This window comes from Hyposmocoma kahamanoa, unplaced genomic scaffold (genome assembly GCF_003589595.1).
Source record: "Hyposmocoma kahamanoa isolate Upper Pololo Valley unplaced genomic scaffold, ASM358959v1 232, whole genome shotgun sequence".
NCBI lineage: Eukaryota > Metazoa > Arthropoda > Insecta > Lepidoptera > Cosmopterigidae > Hyposmocoma > Hyposmocoma kahamanoa.
In genome coordinates, this window is record NW_020653750.1 from 7507187 (window position 1) to 7523566 (window position 16380).

General features: G+C 35.2%; 2 protein-coding genes across 2 annotated transcripts in view; both read left to right on the forward strand.

The window, feature by feature from the left end:
• Nucleotides 1-4655: 4655 nt before the first annotated feature.
• Nucleotides 4656-11123, forward strand: LOC113228647 (putative inorganic phosphate cotransporter; the record flags this gene model as incomplete). Its single annotated transcript, XM_026462004.1, has 8 exons — nt 4656-4695; nt 4770-4993; nt 6867-7103; nt 8363-8569; nt 8789-8962; nt 9053-9269; nt 9795-10033; nt 10905-11123. Coding segments are annotated over exons 1-8 (1557 nt in total), but the record flags the coding sequence as incomplete, so codon positions are not given.
• A 4500-nt stretch (nt 11124-15623) lies between these two features.
• LOC113228648 (putative inorganic phosphate cotransporter) overlaps nt 15624-16380 on the forward strand; it is a 16803-nt gene continuing 16046 nt past the window's right edge. Inside the window, exon 1 of the mRNA XM_026462005.1 lies at nt 15624-15660. Within this exon, the coding sequence (XP_026317790.1) occupies nt 15624-15660 (37 nt within the window). The remainder of the gene's footprint in view (nt 15661-16380) is intronic.

A 16380-nucleotide genomic window follows, 5' to 3' on the forward strand; every position in this document is an offset into this window, starting at 1 on the left:
CACAGAAACCATTTGAAAAAAGTTTCATTCGAAAACCTCAAACCATGAAGATTCTATGAAAATTCAAAGAACCTATTGCAATAAAACGGCAATTTCATACATTAACCCCTATATAACCAGAAATAGCGACGAAATGTAATTTAATTTGTTTGAAAACTAATCTGCCAAATCATTACTGTGATAACTGCGCTCCGATTGGCCAGCCCGAATTCGAAACAATTGGCGGGTGTCGTCAATTGTTTCATTTCAGTTTAACTTGACCTTTGCTATAATGGACGATAATTGCAAAATTACATATTAATTACCAATGAAATGTGATTCCGTTTGTTTTGTAATTAGATGTTTTGCTGTTTTTCCTACACCACCGAATAGAAGAGCCCCCATTATTAGAGATATTATCTTCGTTACAATAAATACAGAATATTTTTGGTATATACAGAGACGTACACAGGTCAATTGTTGGCGCGGTACTGTTTGTTTTTTAATTTGTGATTTCAGCGCAAACGAGAGCTAATATTTAAAAGTGATATAATGCCCATTTACCTGATGAGTTGCCAGGGATGGATAGTCCTTTTTTCGTCTCTATTTCTGGTTATATACTCGACGCCCTAAAATAAATGGCTCGCAGTGTCCTGTAAAATATAGCAATAACCCTGTTAATTGCGGGTCGTAGATGCCATTTTCTTTGCTAACTGTTTAAAAAGGGGAACGCCATGTTTTGTTTTGGTGATAAACAAATTATTTAAAAAAATAAGGTGGTGAATAATTCACTTTATTAAGAGTTAAAAGGGCTTGAATATAAAAGTATTGATATCTACAAAGAAGTTTTTCTCGATTTTACAAATTAAAATTTTCAACAAGGTTTTCAACAACAACAATATAATTTAGAGGTGTTTTGTAGAAAGGGTGAAAGCGCCATTTCCATAAATTTTTCAAGGGGTTTTATTTTAGTTTTTCATAACAGTTTTAAAATATTGACGACCTATTTTAATAGTAGTTTATGTGACTGTTACTTAATGAAAGGCATTAAAATACAAGGGTGGGACATCACACGAGTGTTTTAATGCCTAATTATGTACAGTTACATACGCTGCTTTATCTATACACATATTATATGCTCTCTGTGATGTGGTCAGGCACCGCATGTTACGAATGGCGAAATGGCGGCAAATGAATACTTTTGCCACGCATGTCACACAACCGTAGTTTTTATTTAATTCGTACACAAACCATCATATAGTTGGATATTCAGTAACGTGTGAAATTTGTCAAAATTGTTTGCTATTGACATTTCATTTTGAATAAAACTTTATCTCGACGTTTTGTGTTTCAGAGATGTTCGAAATTTGAATGTAATAATAACATCGAATTCGATGTTATTATGAAACAATAATAACATTTTCACAGATAAGAAATTTGTTCTAACAAAACAGTTTATCTTTATGCTGGTGGTAATTTGCGGTTTTTGAACACATTATAGAGGGTTTATGATATGTGTGTAGATAAATACATTTTTATAACTTTAACTTAATTAAAACCAAACTGAAATTGTAAAACAGGACATAATTATTTAAAAAAGTCGTTAAAACCTCAAACATGCTCCCCTGAAAATGTTTTCGAAATGGCGCTGTCGCTCTTTCTACAAAACACCGACAATAAGGAAATGACGTATTTTAGTATACCAGTTTCAAAATCGCATACCTATAATCGTTTTTGATTCAAAAATTATTTTTTCTAACTACCATACTTTTAATTTACCACAGATCATATTCCAATTTACGCTACATACATACGACAATATAAAACGTATTTAAAAAAAATTCTTCCATTTCCAATTTAATAAAATTGTCAAACGTATCAGCTAAACACATATCATTTGTATATTTATTAATGGCATACCACCTGTTACTCTGTGACTAAGTTCACTGTACAAACAAATGACTCTTCATATTTACTCAGCCGTTTTGAAAACCAAATTAAGTAATAGATTAAAATAGAATTTTCTATTATACCGACAACTGCCACGAGGAAAGGCCTTATGTTTGCAAAACAGGGATATTTCTTTGGTCTATTAAGTTACCGGCGGAAAAAGTTACAATTTTTATGATAATTGGTAGATAATTAATTGGTAACTGGTTTGACCTGTTTGTTAACAATCAGGGCATAAAATCAATAACAAAAAAATCTTATTTTACTAGCTACTATAATTTTGATAGTTGGCATAAAAACAATTTTTTTCCTCTTTGTTTTTCCTGTAGTGGTACTTTTTTAAATTCAATCAACATATTTAAGACAAAATGTTCTATCATAGTAACACGTTTGTTATTGGTAATGTGTCAATTACTGGGTGTTCATTATTGGTGAATGTCGATTAATAGTTAGTTCATTAGTGGATTGTTGGTGTTCATTACTGGAGATGCACAGAAATTCCAGTTTGGGTTTTTTTTTCTAATTATAATAGCTTTTTTATGAAACGTATTACAACATACACTTTATTAAGAATTAATAATAATAACAATAATAACGCACACACTCATAACGGCGCACAAGGGAAACCCAGTGTCGCAGGTGACATGGACACACATGTAGACAACCACAAATTACACCCAAACTCACGAGAGAAATAAATGTAGACCATAAAAATATTTCTCCCGGCCCGGGAATCGAAGCCGGGACCCCTGCGTGGCATTCTAGCATGGTAACCGTTAGGTCACGGAGATAGCTAAATTAGCAGTGGATTATATTATCTGTCAAGTAAACTAATCACTATATCAATACGTTTAAAAACAAAAAATATTTCAATTTTGTAAGTTGACTTTTGACAAGCTTTTGAAAGTGCGTCCTACACTTTCCTTAAAATTTCGATCATTAGTACCATCATCCTAAGAAAATCAAAAACAAAAAGCCTTAATTATTAATGGTAAGATCAAAAAGTAAGAAAAATTCCTACGTTCCGGCTTGATTCGAACCAGCGCCTTCAGCATACCGTGCCTGATGCTCTCCCAACTGAGTTACGAAAAGAACCAGCATTCTTAATTCTTAGTTTACCTATAGCACATTACAATCTTTATGGTAAATGTTTCACATAAAAAAACTCTTTAAAATACGGTGTAACTACGCCGTGGAAATTTTGTATCCCTTAAACGCCATTTTTATCCCTCATAAATTATAATAAAAGTTCCAAATAGAGCATGGATTAAACACGTAAAGTGTCTGCTTTATATTATACCCACAGAATTTTTATAAAGGCTAGTGCCGTTTTTAGTGAGAAAAACAATAATGATAATAAAGTTTATTAACATACAAAACACGTTTATGTGTACTCGTTATACCTACTTGTCAAGATAATACAATACACTAAAAAAATATATGTGTAAATATTATATGCCTCAAACGTTTTCCTTTTCTTTATTTCTACAAATAATAGAGTTATCAAGCGTGTTACTCACATTTCTGCAATTTTTATATCGAAAAATATAAATAAATAATAGGAATATTCTTGTTTTACACAAAAGGAGGACGCATGCACGTTCGAAATTACTACCTTACTTCGAAATCTAAGAAGATTCAGATGGTAACGTGGTACAACGAAAACTGAAAAGTAAAATTTATTGTTTTATAAAATGTCATGGAACAAAAGTTGTTGTTTATGATCTTACTAATTATAGTCCTGTGAGGTTATTAGTGTTTTACAAATAACCATGTATAATAATATAATATAATATAATAATAATATAATAACGCACACACTCAACATAGCCCCGCACTAGGGAAACCCTGTGACGCGGGTGCCATGGACACACACATAGACAACCACAAATTACACCCAAACTCACGAGAGAAATAAATGTAGGTCACACAAATATTTCTCCCAACCCGGGAATCGAACCTGGGACCTCTGCGTGGCAGTTCGGCATGGTAACCGTTCGGCCACGGAGGCAGTTAAGTTGTATAAAGAGTATGTCATGTCTATTCGTATCGGCTTGCAAACGCACTTATACATCCGATTCGTATTCGTTCCTTATCCGAGACTATACAAATCTAGAAAACTAGGATCCACTTCGGACGTCTCTTGTGCACTAAGTCCGATTCCAATCCGAGAAAATGCGAATATCGCTTGTACATCTAGAGATAAAATTATCCCTTTGCCATTTCGGACTATCATTTCTCGGATTCGGAACTGCGGGACTACTCTCGATGTCCGTCCGACATCCGTCCAAAACAATTATTGTCAAATAAGTAATATTCGACAAAATTAAAAGACAAGTATCCAGGTATGAAGCTTCATTCGCATCACGCGTCTTTTCATTTGGTCAAGTATTGCTTATTTGGCAGTAATTGTTTCGGACGGATATCGGACGGAGATCGAGAGTAGACCCCCTGATACGAATCGGATGTAGTGTGCAAATGCTCTAAGTGTCGTATTCTAGAACTCTGCTCAATGCTCGAGTCAGGACTTGAGTATGATTCAAAGCACTAGAAATCATACTCAAGTACTTGCCATTGGGGTCGTATTTCTAGTGCTTGAAATCATACTCAAGTCTGCTCAAATCCTGACTTGAGCATTGAGTAGAGTTCTGAAATACGACCCTAAATGCGTTTTTACGCAATATAATTTTTACGTTATATACATATACACTATTGTCAGAAACGAAATGGGTCGTTCTACATCTCAAGACGACATCAACCATTTCTGTTGCTGACAATTTCGACTTCAAGTAACCACAACGATACAAAACGTATTTTTAGTATTGAACTTTTTTTTACAGTATTCTTAATACCCCAGCGCTATGTGTTCGCGATTATGGCGTTATTTGCCGTGGCGAACGCCTATACCATGAGGGTCTGCCTTAATCTGGCCATCACGCAAATGGTACGGAAGTCCGGTTCACACGGAAACGAATATTTTGATCCCGATGCCTGTCCTGATATATCTGGGAACAACATCAGTACTAGTCCCAACAGCTCAGTTCCGGATATTGGTGATGAAAAGGTAAGAATACATAATTGTGATTTTTATTTTGTGATTTAAAATATTGAAATTTAATTGAGCTTTAGAGCTTTAATTATGCATAACGCGAAAGACAGGCCGGTAGCCTTGATAGGGTCGCCTCATATTGCCGCTGCCGGGAGTAAGGAGTGAAATTTTTTGCCAGCCCTATATTCCTTGAGCACTACAATTTGGGCATTTTCAAGGCGAGATTGAATAGGCATTATTTAAGTGTGCATGCTACATCGTCGACCTCATCGTCGATTTCCATCAGGTGAGATGGAGGTCAATCCCAAATTTCTATCCTTTGTTGCCTGGAAGAAATTGCTACATAGCAATAAGGCCGCCTGTTGCACATTATCTTACTATCTTTATACCTAACTTACTTTATTGTATTTTAACTGTAATTTTACCTATGTGCAATAAAGAATATTTCAGATATATATATATATATATATATATATATATTTAATTCATTCATTCATTCAAATGCGCGCTTATTTACTTATAAAAAAGACTACATTTTTTTAAGCAAAAAATTAAAACGAAGATGCAGGAAGCGGCCGTGTATAGGACAAAGTTTATATTACATTGCACGTTTTAATGCATCGTTGTAAGTAATGCACGCCCTGTTTTCTTAACTCAGTATTGTCTTTTAAATCAATGTTTTAGCTAATTAACTGTCAAACTTTTCATAATGTTAACGTTGAAGCCACTGTTTCCACTAATTTTCCGAAACAATTTTGACAGATAATTTTGATTTATTGAAAATAATTCTTTGAGTGTTTTGTAATAGGTTTGCATTTGCGTTTATTTAGGGAACTATTACAAAATGGGACAAAATGAAACATCGACTTAAACCTCGGTACCTGTTCCATAACTGGTATACAAGACAGCAGCAAAATTAATCCATCAATTTAAAACTGACTTAGCAAACATACTTTATAGTCGCAATTAGCAATAGTAAAGAGACATACCCATTGCCATCTAAGATAAAAGATAGTAGTGTTATTTTAATACCTGCAATTTAACTCCACTTCTTTACTACAAATCTTGAATTACAAATATTCAGATTAGAAACTATTTTTATTCATTTGTTTGGATTCGGTTTGAAATCGAATATAGATACTGCTAATATTGAGGTGATATTTTAATATAATTACCGGCACGCGAATAAACGCACTATGTATATTTTGCTTTACTCTATTTAGCATTGGAAATTTCAGGCATCTGAGTCTCGAAGGCGACCAGAGCTAAAGATGAATATTGTTGTAGCAGATCCATCGTAAACTGTAAAGGATTTTTTATTTAATAAAAAAACAAGTGCGCGTTTGACCTCCATCTCACCTGATGGAAGACGACAATGAGGTCGAGGATGTAGAGTGCATACGCGTGGAAACGGACCAAGTTATAGCGTTCGTGAAATAACAATATGGAACAGCTAATTATAAGTCTCAAAAAAGAATCATCCCTTCAAAATCTCGTATACTTTCAGGATTCTTTGTTTGTATAAACACTAGTAATTACTACCTCTATAAATTAATTATCGTAGTTATACGTGTATACTAATGAAAAACCATCTCCATTATCGAATAAAGTATAAGTAAAAATTTGTCACCACAATTAAACTACCTCTTTGTAGGTAGGAATGTTTCTTATTTTGTAATGCAATATCAGTGTGCTTCACATTTATTTGATCTGTGGTGTGAAGGCAATATCGTAGTTTATGATTTATTATTTATACAAATTCACTACTCAGAATATCCCGACCGTACCTCCGGACGTCTATTAGTGGTACTGAACGTAATACTTCTGTTGTCATGAGACTTTTTTTATGATCATCATCAAAAGTTTCCTCAATCTCCTTCCTTTTCAGACCGTCTATTTCGACTGGGATGAAGCCACTCAAGGTATTATTCTGGGTTCATTCTACTATGGCTACGTGCTCACTCATGTTCCTGGTGGAATGTTGGCTGAACGTTACGGTGGCAAATGGTTATTGGGGTTAGGTCTCTTGTCAACTGCCCTGTGTACCTTGCTCACTCCGGTAGTGGTGAAGGCTGGTGGCTCTCCGGCTCTTATCGTTCTGCGTATTGTGGAAGGCTTAGGCGAGGTTAGTTTATCAATTTAGTTTTAATCAAATAATTCAAATCAATTTAGGTTTTACCACATATAACACTAGTTTGTCAAGTAATTAGCAATAGCACAATTTCGTAGGAATTGGGAACATGTTTTTAAATAAACATCTGTCTTTTTTAAATCTAAGTGAGTCTAAAAATGAACATGGACAAGACGAAACTTATGTCGAATGTCCATGTTGTACCCACCCTTATAACAGTGGGAACCTCCACTCTCGAAGTTATTGACAAGTATGTCTACCTCGGGTACACCGTCCAATTAGGCAGAGCTAACTTCGAGGAAGAGGTCAATAGTCGAATCCGACTCAGTGGACAGCTTTCGGGAAGCTCTCGCTCCGCAATATCGCAGTCCTTGAAGACAAAAGTCTTCGAGCAGTGCATGTTGCCAGCGATGACCTATGTCTCTGAAACGTGGTCACTTACTATGGGCCTTATAAAAAAGCTGAAAGTCTATGGAGCGAGCAATGCTTGGCATTTCTCTACGTGATCGAATCAGAAATGAGGCATCACATAGCTCAAAGGTTTAGCAAGTTGAAGTGGCAGTGGGCAGGGCACATACGTCGTAGAACTGACAGCCTTTGGTGCAGAAAAGTTCTCGAATGGAGACCACGAACCGGAAGGAGTTCAGTGGTACGACTCCTGAGATGGCCGAATGACCTGGTAAGTACGGCGAGTAACCGATGGTTGCACGTCGCGTCCGACCGGCTAGTGTGGCAACTTTGGGAAAGACTTATGTTCAGCAGTGGACGTCTTCCGGCTGATATGATGACGATGAAATCTAAAGCCTTTGTCAATGGGGTCATCAGAAGACGGACTAATAATTTACGTATCATATTAAAGATAGTATTCATTTTCTGTTGAAGTCGAATTGGTGCCCTTCAAGTTTCCTTATGGTACGCCGTAGCTCTTTTCATATGATTCGACATACAACAACATAATAATCAATATGCCACACTTCTACACACAGAAGTTCTATTGTCATGAATTAATCATAAATTGAAATTGTACTTAATTGGAAATGATACTGTTTATATTACTTAATTAATTGAATATGTTTCATTAAATGATACAGATATTTCCAAGCTATGTTTGTAAGCTGCTGTTTTGGTTCGTTTGAAAAAACAAATATTGGCGATTCAGATAAAACAAAACATTTCCAATGTGTAACAATTGCTTATAACTTAAGAACTTTAAATTGTAAATTTATTAGTAATATACAAAAGAAACTCCTCAGGGACCAACAATGCCGGGCCTAATGGCTATGGCATCAAAATGGACACCAATAAATGAACGAGCACGGTTTGGAGCAATCATATTTGGGGGCGCGCAGATAGGCAATATAGCTGGTTCATACTTGTCAGGCCTAGTCATGTACAATGGTATTTGGGATGACGTTTTCTACTTGTTCGGTGGACTGGGCCTCGTGTGGTTTGTATTCTGGGTAAGTTATTTTCCTATTAAGTACGTAATTAACTTTACAGAAATTGTAGCTGTCATTATTGCGAGGGTAGAGGACATTTATATTACCTGTCAATGTTATAAAAATTTTAAAAAAATTCAAAAGAGTTAACAAAATGTACCTATTCGAAAAGAAGTAACAATCAATCAAGTAATCTTTTTAAAGTACTTGATGTGGCTAACTTTTGAATTTGTTTTACAGACATTGCTCTGCTTTAGCACACCGAATACACATCCGTATATATCGGATGCTGAAAAGAAGTTCCTTAACCAAAACGTGGAATCTCTAAATAATGCGAACAAGCGACGACTAGATCCTGTACCTTGGAAGGCTTTGTTACGGTCCGTTCCACTTTGGGCCCTCATTATTGCTGGTGTAAGTTGTGTTGTTTGATAAAATATCGACGTTTGTTTATATCCGGGAAATTTTATTTTCACTTTTAAATCCAAAAATGTCCTTTTACAGATTGGCCATGACTGGGGCTACTTCACAATGGTCACGGATTTACCCAAATATATGACTGACGTTCTCAAGTTCAACATCAAGTCTACCGGACTGCTATCAGCTGCCCCTTACATTGCTATGTGGTTTTCATCATTCATCTTTGGTATGATATGCGACTTCTGCGTAAAGAGGGGATACCACAATATCAAAAATGCTAGGAAAATTTATACGACTATAGGTAAGTACAAAATAGATGAGTGAACAATTTGAAGTAAATCAATGAACAGGTGTTTATGTATGCTTTATCATCCCTCCGACATTATTATCGTCACTCAACTCAAAGTGATCTCAACTCAAAGTAATATTTTTTGGTCTAAAACGGAATGTCGCAATACTTTTTAATAAAAGTAGAAGTAAATTAATTCGCTACTCCTCGAACCCAGTGAAGATCAAATCGTGCAAAATAGGCTTGTGTTGAATACTATTTTTCATGCAGTTAACTTCTTCAACTTCCCTTCGTGAAAATTTATAAAATAAATAACTCAATACTACCACTAAATATATACCCGTCACGTGGTTCGCCTCTCCATGAGGCATCCATAGTATTCGTTGATTGTTCGACCCTGGGTCGAAGATCTATTCATTTTCTAATGCCTACTTTTATACGAATCAAAAGTACTACTCTGTGGCTGTTTCATCTTTCTAAGTGTCTAAAGCGTCTTCCGTAGTATTGTTTTGTAATCAAGTATTTTTTTATTAACAGCCGCAACTGGTCCGGGTATTTGCATCATCCTAGCTTCCTATTCTGGTTGTGACACCACACTCGCCGTTTTTTGGTTTATCGCCGCCATGACTCTCATGGGTTCTTACTACAGCGGCATGAAGATCAATGCTTTGGACATAACTCCTAATTACGCTGGTACAACCACATCGCTGGTTAACGGCATTGCGGCTATAGCAGCTATCATCACGCCTTACCTCATTGGGCTGTTGACTCCTGATGTAAGTAGTATGCCTGTTGCAAATACCTTTATAATTAATATAATACGTACTAATGTTTTAGTTTATTAATTTAGATTAATATTTAAGGTAAATGTGTTACAATTTTAGTTGTAAAAGCCGTGGCAACCTAATGGTTTAACATACCGCCTAAGAGGCCAGGGTTCGAATCTGGGCTCGCACCTCTTAATTTCTCGGAATTTATGTGCGAAATTTAATTTGAATTACCATGAGCTATTCGGTGAAGGAAATAATCGTGATGAGACCTGCACGCTGAAGAAAAGTTTACTGCTTATCGGTTTTCTACTGGATATATCACGGAGGGTGTGCGATGGAATTACACAAATTAATTCCGCCTTCCCCTTTCCACCATCGGGGGAGCAAACGTAGGCTGGGGTTCCACCCTTATGTTGTGGATATTCCAAGGATTCGCTTCCACATTTATATGGCGAACGGCTATGGGGTGGAATTCCCTGCCTGCAGACTTATTTTCTGAACGTTATAACTTGGGCCTTTTCAAGGCGAGAGTGAATAGGCATTATTTAGGTGTGCGTGCTCCAACGTCGACTTCATCGTAACTTTCCATCAGGTGAGATGGAAGTGAAATGCGCACTTATTTTTTAATAAAAAAAGAAGGTTTACAACCCTCGGAAAACGTGTCAAGTCCCCAACCCACATTAAATCAGCGTGGTGGACTATGGCCTAAACCCTGGCCTAAGAAAAAACCCGTGCCCAGCGGTGGAACGTATAAATGGGTTGATGATGATTAGTTGTAATACAAATAATAAATTGAATTGAACTAATAGACGATAACTGTATCTGGGATTTCGTTTACTCACTTCGAAAAAAATAATCAATGTCAATATTCTTTCAGTCGACTCTCAAACAATGGCGAATAGCGTTCTGGGTGTGCCTGGGAGTGTTGGTCGTTACCAATATTATATACATTTTACTAGCGCAAGGTCAGCAACAATGGTGGGATGACGTGAAAAAGTACGGATATCCGAAAAATTGGAAACACGGACCCTTGCCAACTAGAACTATAGACAGTGAAACATCAGAAGATACAATAGAAACAAAGAAAAAAGACGAAAAATAGGAAAAGTATTTTTATGTTAATTAATCATTAAGTCAAACTGTAAATATAATATTACGTAATATACTCTCTGAGTCAAGGTTGTATTAAGACAATAATATAAATATTTATTTTAGAATACGGTTTTTCTTTTTCTTCTTTGATGCATAATAAAATAAAGGTAGTTATTTACTTCCCTTAATCTTATCATTAATTTTTATTCTTTGTTCAATAACTTCAGGGTGCGGTTATTTGCACAGGCTGGTTTTTTTACATTTAATGTTGGGTGGTTTCAATCTGTTTTGTCGGAGTCCACATGTACTTAGTGTCGCGAAGATTTTGTACACATGTTTGGTTAAATAGTATTTTGATTAATCTATTTGGATTCTATTGTTTTCTTGAGGTATTGTTTTTCTAATGGGGCTGACATATTCAATAACGATCAAAGCCCCTAAATAGATAAAGATTAAAAAAAAACTTCGCCTATATTTTATTGAAGAATCGATATTCGAGGTGAGGAACCTGATTTCCTATAATACAAGCTTCTGCTTAGTTTATTTATTTTTATTTTTTAAATTTATTTATATACAGGTTGCAAAAATCCATAAATACATACTTTATAGACATACATAACAATATTATATAACACTAGTGACTAATTATTATTTACACGTATTTTCTGCGACGTGTAACGCAACGGATGAGTTTAGGTGTCAGTCTCTTTCAAACATAATGAAATATCTCTGTGTATGTATATTTGAATCTTGTATAAATAATTATGCTTGTGGAGAAATAAATAAATACATTATTATTATTATTATTATTAAGTGTTATTCTAATAAATTCTTAGTTTCCTGTTTATATTTTCTGTTTAAGTCATTTAGAGCTGCGAAGGAGCGTATTCTACTTACTGCGACACCAACTATAGAGCGGTAACTAACTACGAGCTTGTATGAAAATCGCAGTCATACATTACACAATAGGGTGGGTCACCTTAGTATGATTTTTTTTGTTTTTTGTATTGTAATTGCACTAAAAACTTGCCAAATGGTAAATTAGAACGAAATACTTTATTGTCATTGACGAATGTTTTCTGTCTGCGGATAGACGTTTTAAAGTCCTGACTCATGAAAATCTAAAAAAATGAGGTTATTGGTTTATGTAAGAAAATAGTAGTTTATGTGACTGTTACATAATGAACGGCACAAGTGTTTTAATGCCTTATTATGTACAGTTACATACAGTGCTTTATATATACACACTTAGAACAATAACGCATAGAATGATAGTTTCATATCAAACGAACTGTCACAAGTGAGGCAAAAACCAAATTCATGTAGGCGTAAGCAACTTGTAACTACGCTCGTCGGCACGCACATAAATATACAAATAATGATGCCATGGAATAACATTTCCCTCAAAAGTGGGGAAATTGTATCTTGCTTAACTCATCATTAAGTTAAAGGTGCCTACAGATTTGCCCGACATTGTCGATCAGGTGCCTACAGATGTGCTCGATTTTGTCTTGAAAACGATACCCAACTTGCAATTATTCGAAAAATCGTGCCCGCCATCTTGGATTTAGAAATGAGTGCCATATTCGTAATGAGCATCCCCAAATACCTCGAAAAGGATACCCATATTGCATTTTTTTTTAAATTGTGTCCGCCATCTTGGATTTAGAAATAAGTACTATATTCGTAATGAGCACCCCCATATACCCCGCAAACGATACCCAGAATCAAAATCAAAATAATCTTTATTTCATAGGTAAGCATTATTACACTAGAAATCGTCACATTGGTTAAACTCTACCGCTCATTCGTAAGGCAGATTCCCCCGAGAAGAATGAGCAAGAAACTCTGGGGGTTGCTCTTTGTAAACAACATTTGTATGCATTTAACTTGCAGAAATGGAGGTCAAATGCACACTTAGAATAAAAAAAATCTGCAGCCATCGCGATATTGCCTATTCTCAAAAAATTACGTAATATAATTATTTTGAAACAGAATAGCAAAATCGGGAGAAAGAAATCCGTTACCTACTTTGCAACATTTTCGTGTCTTGTTGCAACGAAATTAATTTTCGGTTTTAGTGAATATTTATATAAAAATACAAGTTGAAACGCGTTACTTCCTTGTGGAATGTGATTTTAGTGTCTATTTGATGTTTGCCTGTTCTATTTTTAAACCCATACGGCACATTTCGTCATTTTTAGCAAAAATTTGGAGCTGTTCGCGGTGCAATTTGACCTTAAGCACTGACAGCCCGCCCGCTCGTGTAGGCCGTTTGGGAAGCCTCTAACTTGCCTCACTTAGCGTGTGCGGGCTAGGTTTCTATGCGTCATTATTCTAAGTATACACATATTATAAGCTCTCTATGATGTGTTCAGGAACCGTATGTTACGACTGGCGAAATGGCGGCAAATAAAATCTTCTCAAGCATGTCACGCAACCGCAGTTTTTTTTTAATTCGTAGGCAAACTAGAGTCGGCCCCACCTATCACATCTTTCGATATCAAGTAAAGTGGGAAATTTGTCAAAATTGTTTGCTATTGAAGTTTGCTATTCTTTTCGAATAAAACTTCATTTGGACTGGTATTAGAATTGAGGTCGAATCAAATTGTTTTGGTTTTCAGAGATATTCGAAATTTGAATGTAATAATAATTTTGATGTTATTAATAGAGCAATAATAACGTTTTCACAAATAAGAAATTTGTTCTAACAAAACAGTTTACCTTTATGCTGGCCGTGATTTGCGGTTTTTCAACACATCATAGAGGGTTTATGATATGTGTGTAGATAAATATTGTTAAGTATTTATTATTGCAATGCGCAATGAATCTGGATTATTGAATGTTTGCTCATCCAAAACGTTACATCATTGGTTGTCCATCCTTTTGACAATATAATGACAGGTCTCAACCACAAAGTTCAATATTGTACCAATAGGTGGCAGCTCAAAGTATTCCACGAGTTTTTAGGAATTAACCTGTTCCGGAAGTTAAATAAGTGCCATATATTAAGAGAAGCTACTACTATGGGTTACAAACGTGCCCCCTTGAAATAAAGCGTACAGTGTGAAATAAAGCGTGCTAACACATGAGGTCCAAGCCCAAAGACAATTACTAACTAATCGTGCAAGCGTATATAGAAGCGTTAGACTATGCAATAATATTGCTGCTGTGACATTTTAAAGACAAACCACCACGTTTTATAGGTTTTCAACAACTTGATCAGCTCTCGTTAATTCGTCAACATAACAAAGTTATTTAACCGTCACAATTGTGAAAAAATTAAGATACCCACGCACTTAACAACAGGATTGGGTGTTTTTTTATTATACCAAGTGACGGGACGAACAAATCGTGTGCCTGTTGATAAGTTTTGATAAGCGACACTCCATGAAAGTTGCAGTGCCAATCAGAATTTTTGTAGCAGTAGAGCTCCTTGTGAAAGAGTCCGTCCAGGAATGTACTTACTGCCTTGCCTATTTCTGCCGCCAAGCAGTAATGTAAGCATTGTTGCGTTCTGCTTTTGAAGAATAAGGGTGTTAATGAAATTACATGCACATGAAACTTGTCAACTTATGTCTCAGGATGACGGGTGCAGTGACAGTGGCAGCAAAACCTTTGCGATATAAAGCTCTGATCTAACACTGCAAATGTTATGGACAGGCGTGTCGCTTACTGCCCCAGTTCGTCACGTTACTTGGTAACAAAAAGGAATTTGATCGCAAATATTTATTATTTATTTATTTATATATGTCTGGTATTCATTTATTATAAATAATAAAAATCACTTATTGCAAACAATATACATACCATTTTGTTAGTACACTTACAAGCTATCTATTCTACTGTTAGTACAAAAGTTACAGAATAAAAATAAAATTAATGAATGAAATTAATTGTATTGAATTGATTAAAAAAACGATTACATGATACTTGCTAAGTTCACCGAGCTCCCCGGACGTGAATTATTATTATTACTATTTTTTAATCCGAACACTGGGCACTGTCACAATATACTTGGAACTTTCCAGTTGTACTTGTATTTGCGCCAGTACCCGTACACATCGAAGTAATGCTCACATTATTGCTTGGCGGCAGAAAACGGTTTGGTGGCAGCATTTCTGTGGACGATCCCATACACAAGGAGCTTTACTGTAACTATATATTTATGTATGTCTGGTATTCATTTGTGTCTTATAGTCATGCATTCACATAAACATGTGAACATTCTAAAATTTCTTATTCTTTTGTTACACAAAACGAGCTAAGCATTTTCACCAATTGTTCTTTCTTTAAACCAATCTCAGTTAATCCCTACAATCAGCAGCAGTTGTTTGTTTTATTATCTTGTTGGTTTAATTTGTTAGATCTCATGGCACTGTGTTCACGTAAGTACGTGTTACACTGACAGTCAGTTTTATAATTATACAGTATTTTGTACTTTTTTATTGTGACGTAATTTGTAATGTCCAATTACAAATAGATAAAACAAATTATTCAAGAAATGACATTGGAAGGATGGCGGCTTTTGCTGAACCGGGGTATGTCAAATAGCAAAGTGTTGTATAACTAATTTACTTCGTTGTAAATAAAGTCGTGATTTATTTCGCGTTTTTTGTTTCCTTAGTTACAGTTGCTACCTCTATATCTTTTTTACTATTAAATGTTTTACTACCAAAGTTGATAAGATATTTTTAAGAAAAAAGACACAAAATGCTTATTTTTACCAAAGGAAATGAGAGACACTAGTAGGGGGTGTTAACTATCTTAGTTAAAGAAGCGGAGCTTGCGTTACTAATATCTCTTTTACAATGGATCCTGCTGACAAATAAAGCAGATTTTTGATAATTATGGTAGGTATTGTAGGATACAAACGCAACTGTAATATGAGATGCCGTTTTATTAGCTAACATTCTTCTAAGTGACATGGCGAAGACTTTAACAGCTCTACTGTTTGTTATACATGGTCTGGGTATTAACTAACCTACTCAGTACAAGCACAGCAAAAGGATGATAACTTATAAATTTCGATCTTTGAGTTATTTGAAAATACTAATAATCTCGCAGGACTATATTACTAACATCGTAAACAACAACTTTTATTCCGTGATTTTTAATAATTCATTAGATTTTACTTTCGTACAAAAGTATAAATATTTAAATAGAATGCTCCAAACGGTGAGCTCTGTGCAATAGTAAAAGAAATTTTTATTCCGTGATTTTTAATAATTCATCAGATTTACTTTCGTACAAAAGTAACA